Here is a 24877-nt window from a genome sequence, read left to right as displayed (position 1 = left end):
CGGTACTTGCAGCCCCTGATACTCGCTACTTCAGATTTGCAGGCCTCTACTGAGACCCATTCGGAGTCTGGTATGCCGCGAGATGCTTCTTCGACTATGGAACCTGCGGATGTCTCTACCTTGGATGGGTCCGGATCCGCTGTGCAGGCACCGACTTCTGAGGGTGTATTCAGGCCTACTGACTTGCATATCAAACCGATGCCGTCTTCTTCTTCAAGGCCTAAAACTTGATCCACACCTAGAAAATCGACGTCCAAACCGCATGGTCAGGCCCATATGTCTAAAAAGCAAATGATAAGCATGGCTGAAGACCTTATTACTCTAATTAGGGGAAGCCAGCCTTCTCCCTCTGAGACCTAGAACTGATTTTCCTTCTGATTCTTCTGATCAGGATTCTGAAATTTCTGTTTCTTCTGATGACCAGGATCTGCCCTTATCTACCTATAAGGATTCTGATGCAGAGGACTCCATACCCTCTGCTTCCCCTCCAGAAGATTTTTCTTTTGATGAAACTTTGCACGCTCTTGGGAGCATTTCTGCTGGGAAAGCCAGGATTACTCTGACGCCAAAAAGAGGCTTAGGGAATTCTTACTCCTACCTCAACACAGGCCTTTAGCTATCCCTTCTGTACTGGACATTGTAGATGATGCCTTCTTGGAATCTAGCGTGGCCCCAGACACTTTACCTCTGGCTCCCAGGAAAACTGACAGGTATTACAAGAGTACCTAACTCTCACAAGTTCTTCTTTGAGAATCCTACTGCGGACCCAGAGACCATTTCACAGGGACCCAAAGGCATTAAGGCTACTACTGCCAAAAACCCTACCCCCTCTGATAGAGACTCCAGGGCCCTTGACAGATGGGGTAAGATCGTATACACTTCTGCTACTATGGCCATGTTAAAGTATCAGCAGCATATTATTGGATTACTTAAACAGAAAATGATGTTGATTCGCGACTGAGCTGAAAATAAAGAATTACAGGATTTAATGCATTCTGCTGAACAAGTTGGTAAGCATACTTTGTAATCTGGTTTTCTCTCCTTAGAGGCATCTTGCAGGGCTGCTGTCACGGAGTATGTTCTTAGAAGGCATGCTTGGCTTAAGGAGCAAATTTGCCAGATCATGTTAACGCTAAATTACTGGATGCTCCCTTAAACCAGGACCACCTGTTTGGCAACAAAGTAGAAGAAGTACTTAGAAAGATGGAGGAAACAGCTAAATCTATGCAAACTGTTAAATATTTCCTGCAAGTACAGCCTCCCAGATTTAGTAGGCATTGGCCTTCTAAGAATTGGTCCTTTCCTGTCTCTTCCAGGCCTTCTCAGTCCAAACCCAGGAACAGCAGACCACCTAGGCTACAGTCTCAAGGTACCCACAGGCCTAAGCAGTGGGGGGCTCCCACTTCCAAAGCTGGAAGTAGTAAGACACCCCCCTATGGTAAACTGTCACAATGACTTAACCTTAAACCTTCCAAGCCCTGCTCAACTGACTGCTCCTTTAGGGGAAAGATCGCCCTTCATGCAAAAAACTGGGAACTCATTACCCAAGACAAATACGTTTTGAATATAGTTTCCCAAGGATACAGATTCCACTTCCACACCTTACCAATCCCAACGGTTGGCCAGACCTACCCCCAAATCAGTGGGCAGAGGCTCAACAGCAGGTTCTCTCTCTTCTAAGTATCAGGGCTATTCAGCCTGTCCCAGCAGAGGAATGGGGACAAGGTTTTTACTCAAGACTTTTCCTGGTACCCAGAAAAGATAACTCCTGGCGTCCTATCCTGGACCTGTCTATCCTAAACACTTTTTTGGTAATCCCAAAATTCAAAATGCTAACTCTTCATTAGCTGATTCTCATGCCTAGGCAAAAATGCCTGGTTGGCAGCTTACCTTCACATCCCAATAAGGGAGTCTTGCAGAAAATACCTACGCTTTAGAGCAGGCTACATGCACTATCAGTTCTCTGCACTGCCCTTTGGCTTATCTACTGCGCCCAGGGTATTCACAAAGTGCATATCAATCAAAAAGAAATGTTAGCGGTACAAAATTCTCTGACAGCCTTCAAGGACCACATTCTTCCAGGACAATTATTGGTAAAGACAGACAACACCACTGTTATGTGGTACATAAACAAGCAGGGAGGAACCCACTCATAGCCTCTATGCGGCTCTGTGGAACACAGCCTTGAGCTACCAAGTGCACCTACAAGCTCAATTCCTGCCAGGCAAGCTAAATTCACTGGCAGACGACCTACGCAGAAATCCCATGGACCCACACGAGTGGAAACTGGAACCAATGATATTCAACATTTTGAGAAACAAATGGGGGAGCCCAGAGATAGACCTGTTTGCCTCCCCTCAGAACTACCAATTGGACAATTTCTACACAAGCACTCCCCACAGACAAGCTTGGAAAGTGAATGCCCTGTCCTTCAGCTGGAAAAGCCTCTCAGTTTATGCCTTTCCCCCTCTGCCTCTCCTCTCGAAAGTTCTACTAAAGATCAAACAGGACAAACCAAGGGCAGTACTTATTGCACCAGACTGGCCACTCCAACACTGGTACCCCCTCTTGTGCAGTATGTCACTGCTGGAACCATGGCACCTGCTACAGACCCCTTCCCTGCTGTCCCAGCAGGAGGGCCAGATTCTGCACCCCCAGCTTCAAACCCTGAACCTTGCAGCCTGGCTAATTACCTGAACTCTCCAATACCATCCCTCAGTAAGCAAGTGCTGGATGTCATTTTAGAGGCAAAGAAGCCTAGTACTAGAAAATCCTATGCTGAAAAGTGGAAAAGATACTGTTCCTGGAGCCACAACATGCCCAGCTTACCGCATATTCTTCAATACTTGACAGAGATGCTTCATAAGGGCCTTTGCTTCTCTTCTATTAAAATTCATGCCTCAGCCATTTCAGCACATTATAATACTGAGCCACCCCTCTTCTCTCACCCCCTGCTGAAACAATTCCTCAGAGGGGCCACAAATTTAAGACCACCCAGGAAAGCCCCTACTCCAGCTTGGGACCTTAACTTTGTATTGGAAAAACTCACTCTACCTCCTTTTGAGCCAGCTGCAACTGCAGAGTTGAAATTCCTTTCTTGGAAAACAGCCTTCCTTCTAGCCATCACTTCAGCAAGAAGATTGTCTGAATTACAGGCTCTCATGGCAGTGGAGTCCTTCATCATTTTCCATGCAGACAGTGTGTCCCTCAGGACCAATTCTTCCTTTAAACCCAAGGTGGTATCCAGTGTGGCCCTTAATCAGTCCATTTTTGCCAACCTTCTTTTCTAATCCACAGAACAAAGGAGAACAAATACTGCACTGTTTGGTTGTGCACAGACAACTTAGATTTTATTTGGACAGGACTAAGCCTCTCAGGGAAAATTGAACAGCTGCTAGTTGCCTTTGTTGCAGGGTTAGAGGGGAAGGCCATTTCAAAGCAAACTATTTCTAAGTGGATAGGCCATTGCATTCATTTCTGCTATAAGCACCTTGGAAAATCCCATAGGGGATAAGATCACATTCCACCAAGGCTGCATCTTCTTCAGCAGCCTTTCTCAGAGGTGTTCCTACCAAGGACATCCTAGAAGATGCTACTTGGAGTTCTGTACATACCCTCACCAAGCATTCCCACTTGCCATTTTTTCTAAATCTAAAGCTGGTTTTGCCACTGAAGTCTTGCAAGACCTAATAGCTGGTCCTAATACTCTATAATTGCCTCCTCCCTTCCTTAGCTTTGGGAATCTACCCAAGTGCAATTACTGCAACAGTGAAACACGACGTACGTAGTATAGTTGTGTACACTTACCATAAATGTAGATGTTTGAGTGTATTCACTGTTGCAGTCCTGGTTACCCTCCCTCCAGCCTCCTGACTTCTATTGGCTATACCTCTCTTCTTGTTTACTGTATTTAAGCTTTCTGGTGTATTTGCTTTTTGTTGGAGGTGTAACCGTGTATATGATTGCTTCCCATTATGGTGGCACCTGATATCTGGGACAAGAAAAACTGATGTAATGGTGTCAGCTGCATGCTTTATATCCCTGACTAACTGACGTCATGGAAGAAGAGACCGCAACCGACGCAGAACCCAAGACTTTGATAATCAGGCTGGCTGAGGGCTACCTGCAAGCAGAATAACCCATATGTAGTGACTGCAACAGTGAATACACATGAACATCTATATTTATGGTAAGGGTACACAACTGTACTTTCCTTCATGCCAGCCTTTGGTAATTACGGATTCCTTATGAACCCCCATTTTGAAATGTTATCAGGGATATTATAACAGCTGCACAAACAAATTGTCTGAATGCATTCCAGTCCTCCATTATGAACAAAGTCTGCGATGCAAAAACAGTTTATTTAGGGTTTACTGAATACATAAATTATGTGATATTGTAGCCTTATGAAACTTTAGGAGAATTAGTGGCATTGCTTTCTTAACAGCAGTACTTTTCAGATGATATGAATTAAGTAGTTGCATATTTCTTACTTGTATGCATTCTTTATTTTTGCAGAGGTTTGAGCTACAGGATTCTGGTAGCATGCCCACACCTAGAGGAATTTTAAAGGTGCAAGAGGCGAAGGATGGTGAAAATCAAAAGGCTGTGGTCACTGTTCAGGTTGAGGACAAAGAGACAACTTTTCAGGTAAGTTACTATATGGTGATCTTGTTGTATGACCTAAATACAAAAAGGCAACATAATAAAAGCAATGGGGAGGGAGAAGACATAGTAAAACACAAAGAAAGAGGCATCAGAGGGAGTTGCAACCTTTCTGAATAGTTAACAAGCCCATTGTGTAAAATAGCCTAGGGGTATGCAAGAAATATTTATTTTTTTTATTTTACATTTGTTGACTGGGATAGTCTGACTGGATACATATCCATTTTCAGTGGAGGCCTGGGAAGAAAAGCTCTAAACTTACAAACAGATAAAGACAAGCAAGTTACAGTATATGCACAAACATATTGTATTAAAATAGAAGTTACAGTCTCACATTTCAAGCCTATGAAGAATACAGTTTATATTCAGAAATATATACAAATAAGTTACAGTTTCTCCTATCAAACCTTAGGTGCAGCTATATACAGAGTATCTGCAGAGATGTTACAGTTTCTCTTTTCAAACCTTTTAGTGTAAGAGATAAGTCGCTGTGAATAGAAAATTGCAGGGATATGGAATATAGTTCAAGATCTTCAGTAGCAGCTATGTGCAGGAAGATTAAAACAAAAGAATATTTGTATATGTGAGGAGAAAGGGGAGAGACTAAGAGGGCAGGCCCATGACAGAAATGTTCAAATGCTCAAGCCCAGATAGAAATTAATTTTGCGTATTAACTGGAGGCACAGTTTTGAGAAGAGCTGGTAAGTACTAGGAGGTATGGTTTTCAGAGAGAGGGAGTTGTGGAACAGCGTTCTGTTAAGTGCTTTAGATAATATTGAGGACTGTCATTAATTGTTCCTAAGTTGAAGTAACCCTTATGCACCAGTCCAAATTCAGCATCTTTTTCAGCAAAATGCTGCATTTGTGAACCTCACCAGTGGTGTAGAAGGATAAAGATATGATTGCAGCCAAGGTGACCTGAGTTACATTAATGGCTGGGCACTTGATAGCGAGTTGAGGATGTGGTGGGAAGTGCCTATCTTGGAGGGGAGGGATTGTGAAGGGTGGTCTTTCGTTGAGTTCTGGCAGAGGCCAGTGCCCAGAAGTATAGTGTCTGGGCTGGGAAGGAAAGATAAACAGAGCAGGCATGGCCATCCTACTGGCATTGGATAGTCATGTGCTCATACCATTCGTCATTGCTCAGCAATCCAGACATACCAGTTTTATCTTGCTGGTTTAGGATGTTAGGGTTAAGAGAAAGAAAACAAGATATTCAGCATGATGCAAGATGCTATAGGGAGAAGGGAAGAGTTATTATTTCCATGGCCAGGGACACACCTTCAGTATATCTGTCTGTCTGGCCCTCATCTGGGAGTAAGATAGACAACCTGGTCATGCAGTGGCCCGCAGCAAGCATGCTTAAGAGGGAGGAGCCAGGGTACCAAAACCGAGATGCCCCAAAAAAATGCATTTGTTGATGCCCATGCATAACTGATGCAAACCAAGTCATTGCATCCCATTGTATCCCAACAGATTGAAGCTGTGGTGAGACCAGCATTAGTAGTAGCCAGGCAGTATCCGTTCATGTCACTCCCCTCTTTTCATCATTCTTGACAAGCTAATTCTTTATTTTCAGTAAGTACTGCTTGATTTGTTTCTAACTTCAGAATATCTGCCTAAATACTTCATCCTTAAATTTTCAGAGTATGTGTATTAGTTTCTCCTCAAGTATTTGGCAGTGCTCTGTATAGACTCAGACATCTTAAGTGACATTTTTCCTGTAAAAGCACAAGTGAAATTTCTCCAGTACCTAGTTGCACACAAGACAACTAGTTTGCAGTGACAAATAATGTCCCCATAATACTCCTGACAGTGATTGATATTCACTCCAAGTGTCTAATCGATAAAAAAGGGTCTGTTGCCATGGATATGAACTTTCCTACTGTCTCCGTTACCAGCTTGGTGGATATGGGCATCCTGAGGCAATGTAGAAAGTGCCTCATGCTTACTGACAACCACTTAATTCTCAAACAGATACGGTATGTGAGAGATGTATTTACACAATGTCACTGGAGGCAAAGCTCTCACATAAAAGTACTCCTAATGTCAATAAGGTTGTCAGTAGTACACACACTGCACCCATCACGCACAATTCAAAGCAGACATATTGATCCACATATGCTGAGGCACTTAAATTAACCTTCCTAAACCACAAACCCTCGTAGACGAAGTACACATAACACATACCCTCAGCAGCCCCAAATGCGCTGTTTCAAAACAACATCCACATCAACACATAGAGCTACATCTCAAGGCCCAAATGCGCTGTTTCAAAACAACACCCACATCAGCACATAGAGCTACATCTCAAGGCCCATATACTTCTGAGCCCATAAGGCAAGCCACCACACAATCCAACGTTGTAGTCATTGTAGACTCCATCATGAGACTCACTGATGTCTATCTCACCAGGCTGATTAAGGAGAAAATCACAGTCAGTTGCTTACCAGGGGCTAGGATCCACCACAGTATGCAGGCACTCAGGTCATTGGACCACAATTACCAATATGACTCAGTCATAGTCCATGTGGGAGTAAATGACCTGAGACGTACCTCCCTAGACTATATGAAGAGAGGCATCATGGAGCTCTCGGAATATGTGTCTCAGGTTGGTATGAGCGTAGCATTGAGCAATATTTTAACTTCTCCAAAGATGATGCCACAATACGAACAAAAGTTGATTGACTTTAATAATTGGCTTAGTTTCTGGTGTCATTCTAAGGGCATGCAATAGCTGTCAGCATGGAAGGAGATGGTCAACAGACCACACCACTTTGCCACAGATGGTCTGCATCTCTCAACTCTAAGCTTTTGAATATTAGCTAAAACATCGTCTTCCCCCATAGTGCCTTTTTTAGACAATGCCAAACTGAAAGTACTTCCGACATAGCAAATCAAAACCAAGAAAATCTAAAGGTGTTACTGCTCAATGCTAGGAGTCTAAACACAAAAACTTCACTCCCTAGAAGCTCTCTTTACCCTAGAGAATGCTGACATCTATGTTGTCACTGAGACATGGTTTAAATCAGCGGAGAGCACACCAGCAGTGATGGTTATAATGCCTTCCACCCATTTAGGCCAGCTGCTTCACAGGCAGGGTCTAAAGTTGGAGGTGTCTCTATTTACATCAAAGATAAATATACTTCAAGGCTGGTCAAACAGAACAATGCAGTTGAGTTGCTTCATGTTCAAATCACCATAGGCAAAATCCAATACCACTCCCTTGCAAGCTATAGGTCCCCCTGTATGACCCAGGAAACCCATACCATGTATTTAAACTTATTACAAACACTAACTATCCAACCCAATACCATATCATGGGTGACTTTAATTACCCCACTATTAACTGGGAATCCTATATGACACCAAACGTACATACACAGAGATTCCTGGATTTTGTAAATACAAACTCCCTGAACCAGATAATCAATAAACCAACCAGGGGTACAACCATACTGGATCTGGTCCTCACTAATATGGGAGAATTCTGCACACCCCCTACTGTAATGCCTTCCATGGTAAGGTCAGACCACAAAATAGTCTCCTTTGAAGTAAAAATAAAACCTGGACTCTGAGCTAAACCTGGAATATTCAGGAACTATTTTAAGGCTAACCTCCTGCTATTAAGTGAGAACCTGGCAAAATGTCAAGCCCCCATAAACCCTGAGAACACTGCTACCTATGCAGAACTGTTCACAGAAACCCTGTACAAGCATGTTAGTAGCTGCATAGAGGCAGCTGTACCCACCAGGAAAAAGTACAGAACTAATTCAAAAAACAAGCCACCCTGATGGAATCACAAAATCAATAGGCTGTATAACGGGAGGAAGGTAATCATGGCAAAATTTGGAGGTACAACACCCAGCTGGATAAAAACACTCTCAGCAAACTAAACAAACAATTCGGAGGACAAATAAAGTCACCCAAAGCCAAACCTGGGTTAAGTTTGGCCTCCCAGACCAAGGAGAACCATAAAACTTTCTTTAGCTATGTCAACAACTTCAAAGGCAATACACGATTGTGTGCAGAGCTCATTGTAAATGGAGCCACCTAAACTGAGCCAGAAGACATAGCAAGCCTCCTGGTTGATAAATTCAACTCCAACTTTGCCCCTCTCTCCCCCTCAACCTTCCTTCAGGAAGTATCAAATATAACTCCCCTTACTATCAGTACGGAACAGAGCCTTAATGCTCTCTAACACCAAGAACACTGCATAAGTGGGCCCAGACAGTATTCCAGGATGCCTTCTAAATAGCATGAAACATGACCTGTCAGGGCCTCTGGAGCTACTGTAGCCTCCACAGGTTTCGTACCTCATGAATGAGAAAGGCAACAGTCATCCCTCTGCACAAAGGTGGGCCATCTACAGACCCTGGAAACCGCAGACCCATAAGTCTCACTAGTCTTATATTTAAAGCCATGGAAATAATTATCATGGAGATGATTAATAAAAATATATTCAACCTCCAGACACTGAACCCAACCCAGTTTGGTTTCGTCAAGGGCAGATCATGCCTACTTAGCCTGGTGGACTTTTTTTGAGAAGGTCACCAAAGGAATGGATGAGGCAGAATTGTTCACACTGCCTAGCTTGACATGGCCAAGACATTTGACACAATACCTCACTCAGGCATTGCTGACAAACTCAAGAGGTTAGGTACAAGCCTGTATGTCACCCGGCAGATAAGCATCTGGCTCACAGACAGGACCCAGGAAGTTAGAATTGGGGAGTCCGCTCTACAAAGAGGCCAGTCACAAGTGGAGTCCCTCAGAGATCATTCCTTGGGCCACTCCTTTTTGGCAAGGCCAATGTCAGTGGTCTTTGGCTGACTAAATTTGCAGATGATTGCAAATTAGGAGCTGTCATTGACTCTCACACTGACACAACTATTCTTCGGGGGGGCTGACACAGACAAACATCTGGTGTCAGAGCCATGGACTAAAACTAAATGCCAAGAAATGCATAATAGTATCTTTTGGGAAGTCATCCATCCCTAGTAACTATCATATTGACAACACACCCCTTAGAGTTTGAACCAGTAGTCAGGGTCTTACGGACACACATAGATAGTAATCTAACCTCTGACCATCATGTGTCTACAGTGGTGAGGAAATCATTCTATGTTGCACAACGTATAAACAAAGGTATGGCATCTAAGTCCAAGGAAGTCATTCTTCCACTATATTCGGCATTCATGAGACCTATTATTGAGTACAATGCCCCCTTTGGTATGTACCTAACCAGGAAAATCCAACAACTGGAACATCCGCTGTGGAATACAAGTAAAACACAGTGTAAAGAAATCACACTGTACAAAGTAGAAAAAGGCAATAAAGTAGTACAAAGAACAAGAAATCAAAAGCAAACTAATCTTTCACAAACAGCAAGCGGTGGCAGAGTCTGGGTGAGCTTTTCCAGAGCTTTGAAATGTTTTATTTTACCCCTTTAAATAGAAGATGTTCTTCATCTCACATTGCTGCAGTCCTTACATATGGGTAGTCCGCTGTCCTCTGTCCTCGGTCGGCCCGAATACCAAAGTATTAGGCTGACGTCGGTCATGGGCACTTAGATCTGACATCAGAGCGTCAGGGTATTAAAGCGCATGACCGACGTCATATCCTCAGTCTTTTTTGCCGCATGGTCCGATGCAGAAGCAGCGTTTGCAAGTGCCGTTCGGCGTTCTGAAATTTTCGTACCCTCTTTGCAGGCAAGCAATGATTTTGTGGGAGACTGCTCTCAGTTTACACCTCAATCTTCAGGCAAGGTTTCTACCAGGAGCACAGAACTCCTTAGCAGATGTTTTGAGCAGACAGATAGTGGATCCCCACGAGTGGAAATTGGATCCTCATGTATTTCGAAAATTGACAGTGGTATGGGGAACTCCAGACATAGATCTGTTCGCTTCTCCACTAAATTTCCAGTTGCCAAAGTTTTGCACAAAAATGTTTCATCCCACAGCTTGGAAAGTGGATGCTCTATCTTTCAGTTGGAGCAATCTTCACGTCTATGCCTTTCCGCCTCTGCCTCTCCTCCCCAAGGTACTCTTGAAGGTCAGACAAGACAAGCCTTCCATGATTCTAATAGCTCCAGATTGGCCTCGACAGCACTGGTACCCTCTGCTGAGGAGTTTAGTATGGGAGCCTCCATGGCCTTTGCCTTCGATTCCGCACCTTTTGTCACAGGAGGGCAATCATTTCCTCAATGTCAGGATTCAGTCCCTGCATCTAACAGCCTGGCATATTCTGTTCTAGAGCCTGGAGGGTCGCAGCTTCCACAACAAGTTTTGAATGTTATTTTGGAGGCCAGAAGGCCTAGTACAAGGAAAGTTTATGCTGATAAATGGAGGAGATTTTTCATTTGGAGCAAACCAAAGGGCTTTGATGTTTCCAGGCCTGATTTAAGTGTTTCTCTTCAATATCTTACAGAATTATTAGACAAGGGTTTGTCCTTCTCCTCTATAAAAGTTCATGCTGCAGCCATTTCTGCTCACTATGACTGTGACCCTCTATTATTCTCTCATCCTTTGTTTAAGCAATTTCTTAGAGGGGCAAAGAACATAAGACCCCCACGTAGAGCTCCTACTCCTGCCTGGGATCTCAATTTTGTGTTGGAAAAACTTACTTTACCTCCTTTTGAACCTGCAGCTACTGCTGAGTTAAAGTTTTTGTCTTGGAAGACTGCTTTTTTGTTGGCCATTACGTCTGCTAGAAGGGTTTCTGAATTACAGGCTCTTATGGCAGTTGAACCCTTCCTAATTTTTCATAAGGATAGGGTATCTCTGTGTACTAATCCTACTTTTATGCCTAAAGTGGTTTCAAATGTGGCCTTGAACCAATCAATTCATTTGCCTACTTTTTATGCAGATCCCCAAAATAAGGGGGAGAAAATTTTGCACACTTTGGATATTCACAGGCAGTTGCGTTATTATTTGAGCAGGACTAAAGGGTTCAGACAGTCTCAGCAGTTATTTGTTTCTTTTGCTTTGGGTTCTCAGGGGAAACCTGTTTCAAAACAAACTATTTCTAAGTGGATTGGATTTTGTATTGCTTTTTGTTATTCTCATCATGGTAAGGAGATTCCGGCTGGAATCGGACCTCACTCCACTAGGGCTACTGCCACTTCTACAGCTTTTTTAAGGGGAGTAGCTACTAAAGATATTTTGGAAGCAGCTACTTGGAGTTCAGTGCATACTTTCTCTAAACATTACCACCTTCCTCTTTACTCCAAATCTAGGGCTGGATTTGACACTGCAATCTTACAGGGCATTTTGGCAGCTCCCAATGCTTTATGATTTTGCCAGCCTCCGTTTACCTCTGCTTTGGGATTCTACCCATATGCAAGGACTGCAGCAATGTGAGATGAAGAACATAGTACAGTTTTGTACCTACCATAAATGTAGATGTTCAAAGATCCACATTGCTGCAGTCCAATTTACCCTCCCTCCTTCCCCTCTGTGGTTTGGAATGGTTGTATGGTTTGGGTGGTAGCTGTTATTTGTACAGGCCTTTTGGGAAGTATTCTATTTTTGGCTGTGGCCTTTCTTTTTAGGGCCTTCTGACATCTGGGGCAAGAAAAGACTGAGGATATGACATCGGTCATGTGCTTTAATACCCTGACGCTCTGATGTCAGATCTAAGCACCCATGACCGACGTCAGCCTAATACTTTGGTATTCGGGCCGACCGAGGACAGAGGACAGCGGACTACCCATATGTAAGGACTGCAGCAATGTGGATCTTCGAACATCTACATTTATGGTAGGTACAAAACTGTACTTTTAGTTCCTAGCTCCATGCCCTCAGTTCACAGATGATTAACCTTAACTGACCTGTTCTAACTTTTGTGTGACTTTACCTGTTCTAATTTCTGTCTGACTCACAAGAGAGACAGCTGTGGTCTGTTTTCAGGTTTTAATATATAATTAAAAGCAGAATACAAGTAAAACGCAGTGTAGGGAAAACAAATCACACTATACAAAATAGAAAAAGGCAATAAAGTAATACAAAGAACAAGAAATCAAAAGCAAACTAACCTTTCCCTCACAGCAGGCTTTGCAGAGTGTGGGTGAGCTTTTCCAGCAAAGCCTGATGGACCTTCTGCATATCCACAAAACAAACAGCATCAGAGTTACCTGTTCTAAAGCCTTAGGCCTTGCCTGTGATATAAATAGTACGTGCTGAAGAGATAGGTATGTATCCCAGAGACGACTGTGTCTATGGAACAGGCTCCTCATCCATGTTAAACAGAGTTCCTCCCTAACCCATTTCAAGTGCAACTTGGGACAATTGGAGGAGAAACCAGAAATTCATCCCTGGTTTGTCATTTTTGTCTCTAATGGACACAGGTTAACCATAAATGGTTCATCTCCCAGGTCCATGCTTGCACTTATCAAGGATATCAAAACTTTTCAGAAATTTGGTATGCATGGCTATGCTTCAAAAAGCCCTTGTGGTCGTTAGCCTGGTAAGCACCTATGAACTATGAACATGCTGTATAATTTCATACCCTCCAAAACCTTATTAGTTCTTTTTCTCTCTTTGCACAATTTAGATCTCAGTCTTTGCTTTCATCAGTCACTTGCACATCTAAGCACCAGCTGTCAATGTGGCTTTCAGCTTACCAGGCAAGACCCTCACTGACATTGCTTTGTGTCAGAAAACAGCATTACACTGGCTAATGCTACTTGTGCCTGAGTTTCATCCTGGCTACCCAAGTTGGTGTTTGAAATCTGTTCTCAGGAAGACTAGAAGACACATGAGAGAGTGTTTCTCACAATCCCAGGCATACCAGCCAAGCAAAATATACTGAGGAAAAAAAGAGGGCAAAAACCATTGCAAAACATAAAAAATATGTATTTATTTCTAAGCACTTTTGTCTCTCTGTAGTTCAGAAAAGAGAAGCTTGAAGCCACTGTGTCAAGAGATGGACAAGAATAATAATTATGCATCATACCAAATGAACCCCTCTTCTGAGATGGCCTCAAGCGTATGATGAGCACTTTAGACCGATCTTGGACCACTGTTCCCTGCCTCTAGAAGTGCCTAGCTAAGTTTCTTGACAAGAAGGCTGCAGAACTTTCAGTTATCCTGCCCCTGGAGCCTGTTATTCAGGATGGTATTAGGGCCACCTGGAGCCACCATAGTTTTGTCTTGAAAAAGACTGATGTCATTTAAAGGCCAGCTTAATGGCAAAACCAATTCAGTAAGCATTCCACTGTTAACTCCTTTTTGATTGTTTCAGTCCAAACTAGACTCCAGAGACCATTGATTTATAAGTAGTTTGGAACTGTGGACATGTTTATTTTATTTTACATTTGTTAACCGGGGGACTGAGCCGAAAAGGCCCTTTTTCAGCAGAGGCCCGGGGAGAAAAGCTCCACATAGAAAAATTACAGATACATTAATTATTTAGACTTGATCAGTATACACACAAATTACAAAAAACATGCTTTTACAGTGGTGTGCAGCACATCAACAGTTACAGTGTAGAGAACAAACAAAAATATTAATTTAAAAATAAAGGTAATTAATAGATTTGTGGAAATTTGGAACATAGGTAGAATACATTCATAGTACACAGGTGCAGTACATACATTGTAGATTTGCCGGTGTTTGTGAGTAAGACTGAAAACTATTATCAAGTACTCTAGGTTTAGTATGTGTACCTTATCCACTTTCACTAGCCTGGGGAGCAATCATTGCACTGCCAAATTTGCTTGAGATGTTGCATGATGAGGTCTTTAAAGGAGGCTTTGGATGATGTGTTTTGAATGCTAGTAGGCACAGAGTTCCATTTTTAGCCACTGAACTACTATATAGTGCATCTCCAAAGCTATTGTAGCTGTTGGTGACTTCTAGTAGTAGTTTGCTTGATGATCTAAGAGGCCTTTTGGCTGAGTGATGTTATACTAGGTTTTTGAGGGCGGGACACTTATTGGGGAGGTAATAGATTGATTGACAGAGGCAGAGCTGATTGTAGGTTAGGAGGTTAGGCAGTTCAAGCCAGTGGAGCCGTCTCAAAGCAGTACAGTGATGAGTTCTATATGAGCAATTTGCAGCAAAGCAGGCAATTCTGTTATAGCAGGCTTCCATTTTGCTTAGTTCAGTTTTGTTGAGATTAGTCAAAATGGGAGATGCATAAAGTAGGGTGGATAGAAATTGGGAGTGAGCAATGGCAGATCTTGTGTTGTTGGTAGGAAATGGTTTGATACGGTAGAGTGATCCCAGTTTGGCGTGTAATTCTTTAATAGTTAAGTTGAGATGACTATCAAATTTTGGGTGGGAGTCTGTGGTTATTTCCAATGGCTTAGCCTGTGCCACTGAAGCGATTGGAGTAGCGTTTGTGGAGTAGATAGTGAATTGACTGTTATCAGTGTTTTTGTTAGAACTGGTTGTAATCATAAGCTGAGTTTTCTTTGGATTGAGGATAAGTTGGGCTTTGGTAAGATAGTCTTCAACATCAGAGAATACTAGCTGAGTTGTTTGCAGAAGGGTTGGGAATGTTTTGTGCAGCACAGATTAAGGTAGTGTCATCTGCATACTGAATGATAGATACATGCTGTGTGGAGGTATGGAGGTCATTTGTGAAGATTGTGAATAGTAGTGGTCCTAAGATAGAAAGTTATGGGCAGCTGAGGAGAGAGAGTATTTTCCCATTTCACAGCTTGGTACATGTCAGTTAAGTAGCTTTGGAACCAAGTAAGAGTGGAATTTGATAGGTGATATTGGTTTAGTTTCTTTAGCAGGATTTGGTGCGAGACTGTATCAAATGCTTTGGACATATCCCAAAAAAAAAAGGAGTTGACACCTGCAGGCCTTCATTTTTGAGATGGTTTACTGTGTCTGTGAAGCAGAGGAGGGCTGTAGCAGTACTATGGGCAGGTCTGAAACCATGCTGAGTAGGTGACAGGATGTTGCTGACTAGAAGATATTTTAGCATCTGGGTATGGATGCATTTTTCTAGAATTTTAGCCAGGGGGGAGAGTAAAGTAATGGGTCTGTATTTAAGTTCAGTGGAGGTCCTGCCTTTATGTATGGGTGTAACATAAGATATTTTCCAGAGTTTGAGCACATAGATTTCAACAGTTGATCTGTTTATGAGAGTGGAGATTGGGATAGCAATAGCATTTGCTGTGAGTTTCAAGAAATAGCTGGGGAGTAGGTCGGCTGCTGTTGATGAGGTTTTTAGTTTGGAGAGCATGCTTTTGACTGAAGTGGTGGAAACTGTTTTAAGGGTAAAGCTTGTATTAGTGTTATTTGTGTTGGGGGGGATAGTGAGGGAGGAACTGTTCTGTGATACTAAGGATAGAATTGAGTTCACAAAGTGGGAGTTGAATTGTGTTTCGATGGGAACTTTAGTGTCAAGGGTGGTTGGTTTGGGGGTAGTCTTTTGGGTGGATTTTAGTAGCTAGTTTACATTTTTCCAAAATTTTGGGGGGGTTGTGTTGGTGTTTAGTTTGTAATGTCATGTAGTAGGATTTTTTTTGTCCAGCCTAATGCATTTTTTGCACGGTTGCACAGTTCTTGGTACTTAGTTAGGCTTTGTGTTTGTTTTTTTGATAGTAAAGCCAGGCAGTCTCTGGACTTGAGGATTTGTTTGTTTTTTTTTTTACTGAGCCAGGGGTTTGTAGAGGTTTTAACCTTGATTTTGCGCAATGGAGTGACATTTTCTAGGTGTTGTAGAAATGTTTTGTTGAAATATGCTACAGCCTGGTCAAGTGTGAGGGTTTTTAGAGGGGGTCCAGTCACAGTTACAGAGTAAAGTATTGAGGACCTCAGGAGAGAATATTTTTGTGTTTCTAGTGGATATATAGTTAATGGTTTTGCATATGCTTTTTCTACTACGTATAAGGTATATTATGTTGTGGTCACTTAAGGTGTCTGGGAGACTGCCTGCATGGGGGTGGAATGTGGGGGTGTTAGTTAGGACCCAGTCAAGGATGGATTCCCTTTTAGATTTTTTTATCACATCTAGTTGGAATTTGGACTAGCTGCTGGTAGCCATGGAGATTTATTAGATTAATTGGTGGTTCTGATATGCAGGTGAGCCAATCTAGGTTGAAATCCCCCAGAATAATGGTTTCTTGTGAGTATGTGGAGGAACACCAGGATAAGAAGTCTTCAAGGCTATCAGGTGTATTACCAGGTGGAATAAAGATCACAATTGTGGTGATGACCTTTTTAGGGTGAAGTTGAAGTTGTGAGATAAGTATGTCCCAATTATTGGGGAGGGATAGGAGTTTGGTAACTGACGTACAGTTAGGTTGGACTTATAAGTAAGGCAGTTCCACCCCCTTTACAAAGTGGTTTGTTTTGTGTAATGATATTGTAGCCAGTAGGGAGAACTTCTGAGTTAGCTATGTTTTTATTTAGCCAGGTTTCTGTTAAAGCAACTATGTCTGGAGAGTAGTGTGCTATTGTGGCCTGGAGTTCAGGTATTTTATTATTGATACTTCTAATATTAATATTTAGCATTAAAAGATGGTTGGTTTTGCTGCTGTTGTTGATTTGCCCAGGGATGAAGATAGTCGGGGTGTTATGTTCTGATATTTGTATTGGACAGCATGGACTCTGGCCTTGGCTGGGGTGGATATCCTCACTTATGGTGATCCTGGTGTTAAAATGGTGATACAAATGTTGGAGTTTGGTGATGAGTGTGAGAAAGTATTGGGCTTTTTTGGAGTAGGAATGAGAGCATATGTGTTTAGTTTTGAACTGGTCTGTTATGTAGTTCTTGAACAATTGTGGGCAGATATTATTATAATGTGCGGTGTCTGTATATGAGAGTGCATAATATAGTGTTGTGCTACTAAGTTTAGGGATATTGCTAGAGTGATGACTTGTGGTGTTATAAAGAATTATGAGAAGACAGACTAGATTTAGTTGTGTGATAGTCATGGTTATAAAGTTTAAGTTGGTTCTAGGTGGTGGTCTGAATAGGAATTATAGGGTTGCACTATATGTGGATGGGTAAGTAGTGTGGGTGATGTAAAAATCTCTAGTGGGAATGAGAGTGGTTGGGAGTATTTTGTGGTGGAGCAAGTTGGTGTGGTATAATGTGATCTGACTTCTGGAGCTCTGATTGTTGGAGGTGATGTGAGGGTCAGCTGTGGGTGTGGCTGTGATTACTATAAATGTAGAGGTACTGGGGGTGGGAGGGAATAGGGAGCAGGGCAGGGGAGCAGAGAGAGCCCGAGCATTAGCGAGGGTGAACGGAGCGGGGCAGAGCCTACCAAGACAAGAGTAAAAAGTAAGTATTAATTTACAAATCTGAACACTTTAAACAAATTCCAGAGGTCTAATGGCTTACCAGCAAGCAGAATGCAATTGCTGAAGAGCACTTGTGTCCTGGTGGGAGACTAGAAATTTAAAGATGGCTCCATGCTCAGCAGGATTCTAATATAGACTTAGTATTGGGGGAGGGAGATAGCACAAGGGGTGTAAACCAGGTGGAATGCAAAGAAACCAAAGAGGCAATCAGTGGAAATCTATCAGTGAAGGCCTCAGGGGGTAAGTAATAATTCAAACTACCTGTAAAGTGAAGGAGAGAAGAGACAACCAAGTTTATTAAGGCTGGGAGTGTGTCTTCACACTGACTTGCTGATTAGTAACCAGTTTGTGCACGGATTAGTGTAAGGAGATACATTATCAATGAAAGGGACTGTGTAGAGATGCAAATAAACAGGTGGGCCTCCAAGTGATGCAAACTAAGGCAGAAAGCATTGAGAGGACTGCTTGATAGTTAATTTAGTCACAGGGAACTGAATTAAATGTAGACTGTCTACTGGGCAGTTAGGATTACTGCATTAGCTGGGGGGGAGACACAAGGCTACAACAGTCAGTTTTATTAGCACGCTGAGAACTACTAAGCAATACTGCTAATGTAATAGCTTCACTGTCATAAAACGTACAAGTAGAATGCCTGGGTGGAATGACCCTGCTCTACATGTGTAGCAACACAGCTTGTTCCTGTGTCATGTTGGAGCTTAGGCCCCTCTACTGTTTCTCAGCTGTTTCATCTTCAGGCTGACCTGATGCAGGAGAGACTGGAAAATCCCAATAAGCATCCTGACTCTAAGCTCAAATTGGACCTTTTTGGCCTTTGTGAAACCCTTTCTGTGCTTTCTGCAATTGGATGCCATTTGTCTCACTGTAATTTTGACTGTACTGGCACTGGCTGCAGGCTCTGATGTGTCTGTACAGGATAGTATGGTTGAGGCTCTTCTTCCTTAGGGAAGAACTCAGAAACAACAACCTGATGCCCAAGTGTTGGGAGGAAGTACTAATTAGGAAGTGGAGTTTACCTGGTGAATGAATAAACTCCTGAGAAGTTAGCATGTTTTCCCCTTGACCGAGGACCTGTGTGATCTGCTCCTACCATCTTCTTTCTTCCTATTTTAGGACTAACCTGCCACAAAAGAGAAAGAGACAACCTTGGGATCTGAGGAAGACTTTCAGACATTACGTAGCTTCACCACTTTTTCTGCGAGCTAAGTCGCCAAAGAGGATAACGGCACTAACTGATTTGCTGTAATCCTGATTCTGTTATGGAACTAGACATGAGAAATAGTTATTTGAGTTTGGCTGGTTTGACACACTGAGTGAGTTAGATATAACCATCTTCAGAACTTGTTCTGCAACTCACAAGGTCTTCACCCTAAAGAGTTTCAGTTGTGGATCAGACACAGTAATCTTAGAACAAATCCAAATTCGTCTACTTAAAGGGGTTGTAGAGGCTGTCTCGAGAAAGGTGGGATTTTAATGCCCATCTCTTCCTGGTCACAAAGGGGCAGATAATTTTCATTTTGTTTTGGACCTCAACAACTTCAGCCAACATATCTGGTACCTTTAGTTCCATATAAGTACCCTGCAAGGGAATGTGCCTTTCCTTCTGTAGTATGCTGGGATGGTAGTACTGGACATGATAATGCCTTTTGATGCATCAGTGTTTTATTTCCACTTGAGAAAATCTTTTGGTTTGCGCTGAGTTTGCATCACTTCAGTGAGGTGCATTGGCATTTGTGCTATTCTCACTGCCCAGAATCCTCACCATGTTGTTGGTTGTGCTACTTGAAGTCTTGCATTAGAAGTTCTCCTGACTAGTTTGTGGTCACCCAGTCCAGGAGCAGCTCTCCTTTTGGTACTGTTTTGGATTCAGTCCTTAAGGCTGACCATGTTAGACATTCTGACATTGATGCCAGCTCATATGAAGCCTTTTATTAATGTAGAGTATGACATTTTCCAATGTCTGTCATGTCTTTATTTGGAAATGGACCAAGAGCCCATGAACTTAACATTCCCAGTGTGAAGATGCAGCACAGGGCCCATACTCTGATTCTTCTGCACCTTCTGAGCTTGGCAGCAGCTGCAATCTTTAGTGTGTCATTTGCAAGCTTGAGAATACAGGTACTGCAAAGAACTATGAGGTTTTAGTGGCTACTGAACCGTCCTGCAGTCGCAGATACTCTGTTGGTTTCTTGCTGTTGTTGATGCATTTTGGAGTGATGAACAGTGCCCAGTATTCTGCTGCTGGATTTTGTCCTTCTGCAGCCAAACTCATCACAAATGTTGATGATATAGTCACTTGGTTTGCAGGCTGGGGGCTACCAGTTATGCTTCCAGACATCACAAAGAGTTTCAGTTTCTGTGGAGAGGGGTTCTGTATCATTCATTTGGTGGAAAGAGAAGCTCTCATTGACCCAAAGATCATGTAGAACCACCAACTGCTGATGTGTTTCTGAAATCTAGTTAGTCAGTCAGTCCATTGTTTAGTATCTAAACAGGCAAGGGAGCACAGGACCATAACCCCATTGTGGGGTGGTGATGATTGTTTGGCCCTGAAACAGGGAGAGGGACATACTTGTCTCAGCATTTTATATCCAAGCAAGAATAAAAACAAAATGCGGATAAAGCCTCAGTGGTTGCCAAAAAAGCAATTACTAGAAATGGAAATCAAAATCTAAACCAACTATATTAGTGTAGTGAATGTAGTAATAGAGAAGAAATAAATGGAACTGAGATCTTTAGAAAAAGGTAGGAGCAAACTATATAGGAAAAAATGAGAATTGTGGGAACAATACATGCAGGGGAGGAATGAGGTTTATAAGAAGACAGGACTTAAATGAGCTGTGTAATGTTTGATTGAAAACAATTGGGTAGATTATAAGTGGTGTATAATGTTTGCAACTGAGTGTGTGTCAGTATGGTTTGTGATGTAAAATGTTTACAGCTAGGATTGCGTCGGTGTGGTTTGTTTTCATTTATATAAATGATGGTTTAATTATGATGTTTCTTGTTAAAAAGGGGGGGCAGGAATTGAATAATTTATGTAATGTTGCTTAGGTTATATGATATATGGCAATATATGTGAAACATGTATGTTAATTTTAACTTGTTAATACAGTTTGATTACTTTAATATAAATGTAAATATACCTATGTCACAAGTGATAACTCGGTAAAGGTGTTAAAAGCCAATCTTCTGAAAAACAGTAGCAGCACACAACAGATAAGAGGGACCAAGAAGACATGAGATCCAGAGAAGGGTCTCTAATTTGGAACATTTCCTCCTTATCCCATACCAGTGATGAGATTGCTGTATTAGAGCATGTCTTGTCTTTTATTCCGTCAGCTAAATCAAATATATGTGATATAGTCCAAGATTTAAAGCTACTTGTTAGAAATTTCATTTTTAAATGTATTTATTCACACAGTTCAAGTGTCACTGACTTAAAGGGAAAGAACACATTTGTTCCCATTTTACTCCCACGTTCTCTAGAATATGCAAAACAGATGTGATGAACAATATGATGAATGTAAGAGGTAGCAAATGGTTCTTTAATGTAACTGAAACTGAATATGCAGCCCTTAGAGATTTCAGAGAACTTGATGCTGTCTATATCCGTCATGCAGATAAAGGAGGGGCAACAGTGATAGTGGACAAATATTTTTATTTTGAGAGTATGAATGAGATGTTGAGTGATAGCAACACATGTATGCAGGATTCAGAAAACTCAAGTGAATAAGATCATTGAATGTGTGCATGCAAACCTTTATGATATGCTTATGTGTAGACTAATTTCTTATGACACTTACAAATTTTTGATAGTGGAGCACCCACTAATTCTAGTGTTGCACAGAATGCCTAAAATTCACAAGGATGCTTTAAGATAACCCATGAGACCAATAGTCTCTGGCTGTGGCTGTTTGAGCCCCTCTCTTTATACATAGAAAAGAAGTTGCGATCAGTTTTAGATGGGGTTTCCACGGTGCTAAAAGATACAAAGCAGTTTTTACAAGCTCTGCATCAGTGTGTTAATGATACAGAAGCCCGTGAGTGTATAATGGTTACCATGGATGGTATCCTCCTCCTTCACAGTCGTACCCAATGATATAGAGATCGAGTCAGTTACATTATATTGCATAATAGCAGTTATTCTAATAACTGAATTAACATGATCTGTTCACTTTTTGAATTGGTTCTTGAGAATGTGTTTGTGTTTGACAAAAAGTACTATCTGCAACAGCTGTGTGTTGCCATGGGAACATTAGTTGGTTGTTGCTATGGGAACATCATGTGTTTAACAGCTACTCCAGAATGGTGCTTGCTCACTGGGAGACAGCACAAGAATTAGAAGGCAACATATACTCCCATAACATTAAATTTTAGGAAAGGTTTGTTGACGATGTGCTGTTGCTTTGGAATGGTTTGAGCACAGCATTATCTGAGTTTGTAAATTATTTAGAAATAATCACTTTATTTTCTAAGGTTTACAGCTAGTTTTTTGGATCACAAGATAAATATTTTGGATGTTAAAGTAACTAAGACATTGAGATTTATTACAAATATATATAAGAAGCTGTGTAGGAGAAATAATATTCTCCATAGAGATAGTATGCACCCAGGGCATATATATATATATATATATATATATATATATATATATATATATATATATATATATATATATAAGAATATTTTAAAGGGACAATATATGAGAGTGTCGTGGCTTAGCAATGATGGTCGTGATTTTGATGAAGTAGTCACTGATCTACAGAGAGATTCTGCAGCTAGAGTTTATTCAAGGAAGCAAATAGATACCTCGATTTGTGAGGTATAGTAGGAGAGCCGATAGTGCCAGACCATACTTTTCCACTGATAATGACTCTTATAATGTGAATGTTTTTACATAGAGAGCAGATTTGGAAAAGAGAGATAAGATTGGGGTTTCCCTGTTTTACTCCAGTGATGTGAATGCAGTATATCCAATTATAAGAAATAATTGACTAATCTTAACAACTGACCAGCAAATTAGACACATCACTGGTGAGCAGCCAATATTTCTTTTTAAAAATAAGAAGTCCCTTTAACACTTGCTGTGCTGCAAGGGGAATGACACTAAAAGGAGACTATCAGAACGTGTAAGCATTTTCCCCTGTAGATCGTGTATAGCATGTGATCATATTGCCCCGGAGCATTGTTTTATTCTTCCTACCACAAGTAAACAATATATCCCTGATCTATATGCAGATTGTTGTAGTAGCAATCTGATTTATTTAGCCACATGCACAACATGTCCGTGATTTTACATAGGGAAGACCAACTGTACTCTGAGAGAGAGAGAGAGAATTCATAAGCACCTATGCGATGTACAGAAATTAAAGAGCACGAGTACCTTAGCTGAACATGTTGAATCTTTCAGCCCCACACACAATTTTAATTTTATGCTCCTAAAATTGATGAATATAGATTTAAGGCTTGTGGACATTGAAAATAGAACTGAGAATAGTGAATTGAGGTGGATAGTTTTGTTCCAGGCTGACAAGAGGTATAGTCTGAACAGGACTATACCTTTAAGACCTGTATTGAAGTCCTGTCCTATTGTGTAATTGATTGTTTTAATGAAGTTTTTATTGAAGTTAATTAATGTGGATTGGTATTAAATTTTATGCATAAAAACTGTAAGTTTTACTAGTCTGTATGTGGTCTGATGAAGTGCCATATAGGAGTGAAATCTCATTGAATAAATATTGCTTTTATTTTAGCCTTGTTTGATCCTCTTATCTCTTGTGTGTCAGCATTTTATATCCCCAGGTCTCCTGCCTATTGCGGAATTGTATTTATGAATCAGATTCTTTGGCAAAAGTGAGAAGATAGTGCTTCTTCTCTTCTGTTCATTTCAGCAGGGGAGAGGTAGTAGTGATTATATTCTCCATTCTGTAGTATGGAAGGTTCCTGTTTGCATTCTTGCAGTTATCTCTTATTCCATATGTCTTCCCAAAGTTCAAGAGAGAAAAAGGACAAATTTCATTTTGGTGGCCCAGAAGGGTATAACTGTAATGTATGTATGTATGTATGTCTGTAATACCCATTGCCGTACAGAAGACCTTTCTGATTATAAACAAGGATGTCACCCTCAAATTATGGGGCCAGTAATTTCCACTTGTGGGCCTAGTCAAAGGTATGTCAAATTTGACTGCAGGTTTCAGAAAATCCTTTATTCACAGGCTTTTGCTGTGAGGTATAAAATGTTCTTAGTTTGAGCAGGCCAGTATGATGTTTAGTGCGCCTTACCACAGAGGTCACCTTACAAGTGATTTGGACGTAATCTCAGCCACCTGTATAAACCGGTCTTTAGTTACTCCATTGTCATAATGATTAGTTACTCCATTGTCATAATGATGTAGCAATTGTTTCTGTGTGTCATGACTTTGTGGTCCAGTACCTACTTGTTAAAGAGTTCTTGAAAGGAGTACAGCATTTCTATCCCTGTTGAGGAACCACTCACCTTTGTGTGTCGGTAGCTTCTTGGTAGCACTTCTGTTGAGGAACTACTCCCCTTTGTGTGTCAGTAACTTCTTGGTAAGTGTGCTTGCATTTCTGTTGTTTGAGCCGGCTATGACATTAAAGTTTGTTTTGTGGACAGCACTTTTCTTGGTTGCTGTCATCTCCATGAGATGCTTATTGGAGCTTCAGACTGTAATGTCTTGATAGTCATATACAGCATCTCCTACAACAATAGGGTGTCTTAAGATGAACTGTCTTTAGTCTCCCAGAGGTTGTTTTTAAAAGTTTCCTGAACCAGTTTGTTAAATTCTTAGTATTCTTTGTAGGGGTAGAGAGCAAGTCTGAGGGTCCTTCACAATCTGGACTTGCATCACCAGCTCAGGTATTTAGGAAGATGGATGATTTGTTTGGCTGCTTTGCTGCAAGAA

The 24877-nt window shown here is 41.5% G+C and overlaps 1 protein-coding gene across 1 annotated transcript in view; it reads left to right on the top strand.

The window, feature by feature from the left end:
* Positions 1 to 24877, top strand: part of VWA8 (von Willebrand factor A domain containing 8) — a 3458065-nt gene that overhangs the window by 868194 nt on the left and 2564994 nt on the right. Inside the window, exon 10 of the mRNA XM_044071701.1 lies at positions 4519 to 4650. Coding sequence (XP_043927636.1) covers positions 4519 to 4650 — 132 coding nt within the window. The remainder of the gene's footprint in view (positions 1 to 4518; positions 4651 to 24877) is intronic.

Source organism: Protopterus annectens, chromosome 5.part0 (assembly GCF_019279795.1).
Source record: "Protopterus annectens isolate FY-2018-M chromosome 5.part0, PAN1.0, whole genome shotgun sequence".
In the NCBI taxonomy this organism is placed as follows: domain Eukaryota; kingdom Metazoa; phylum Chordata; order Ceratodontiformes; family Protopteridae; genus Protopterus; species Protopterus annectens.
Note: the sequence above shows the minus strand (reverse complement) of the source record. Positions and strands in the feature narration are given on the sequence as shown.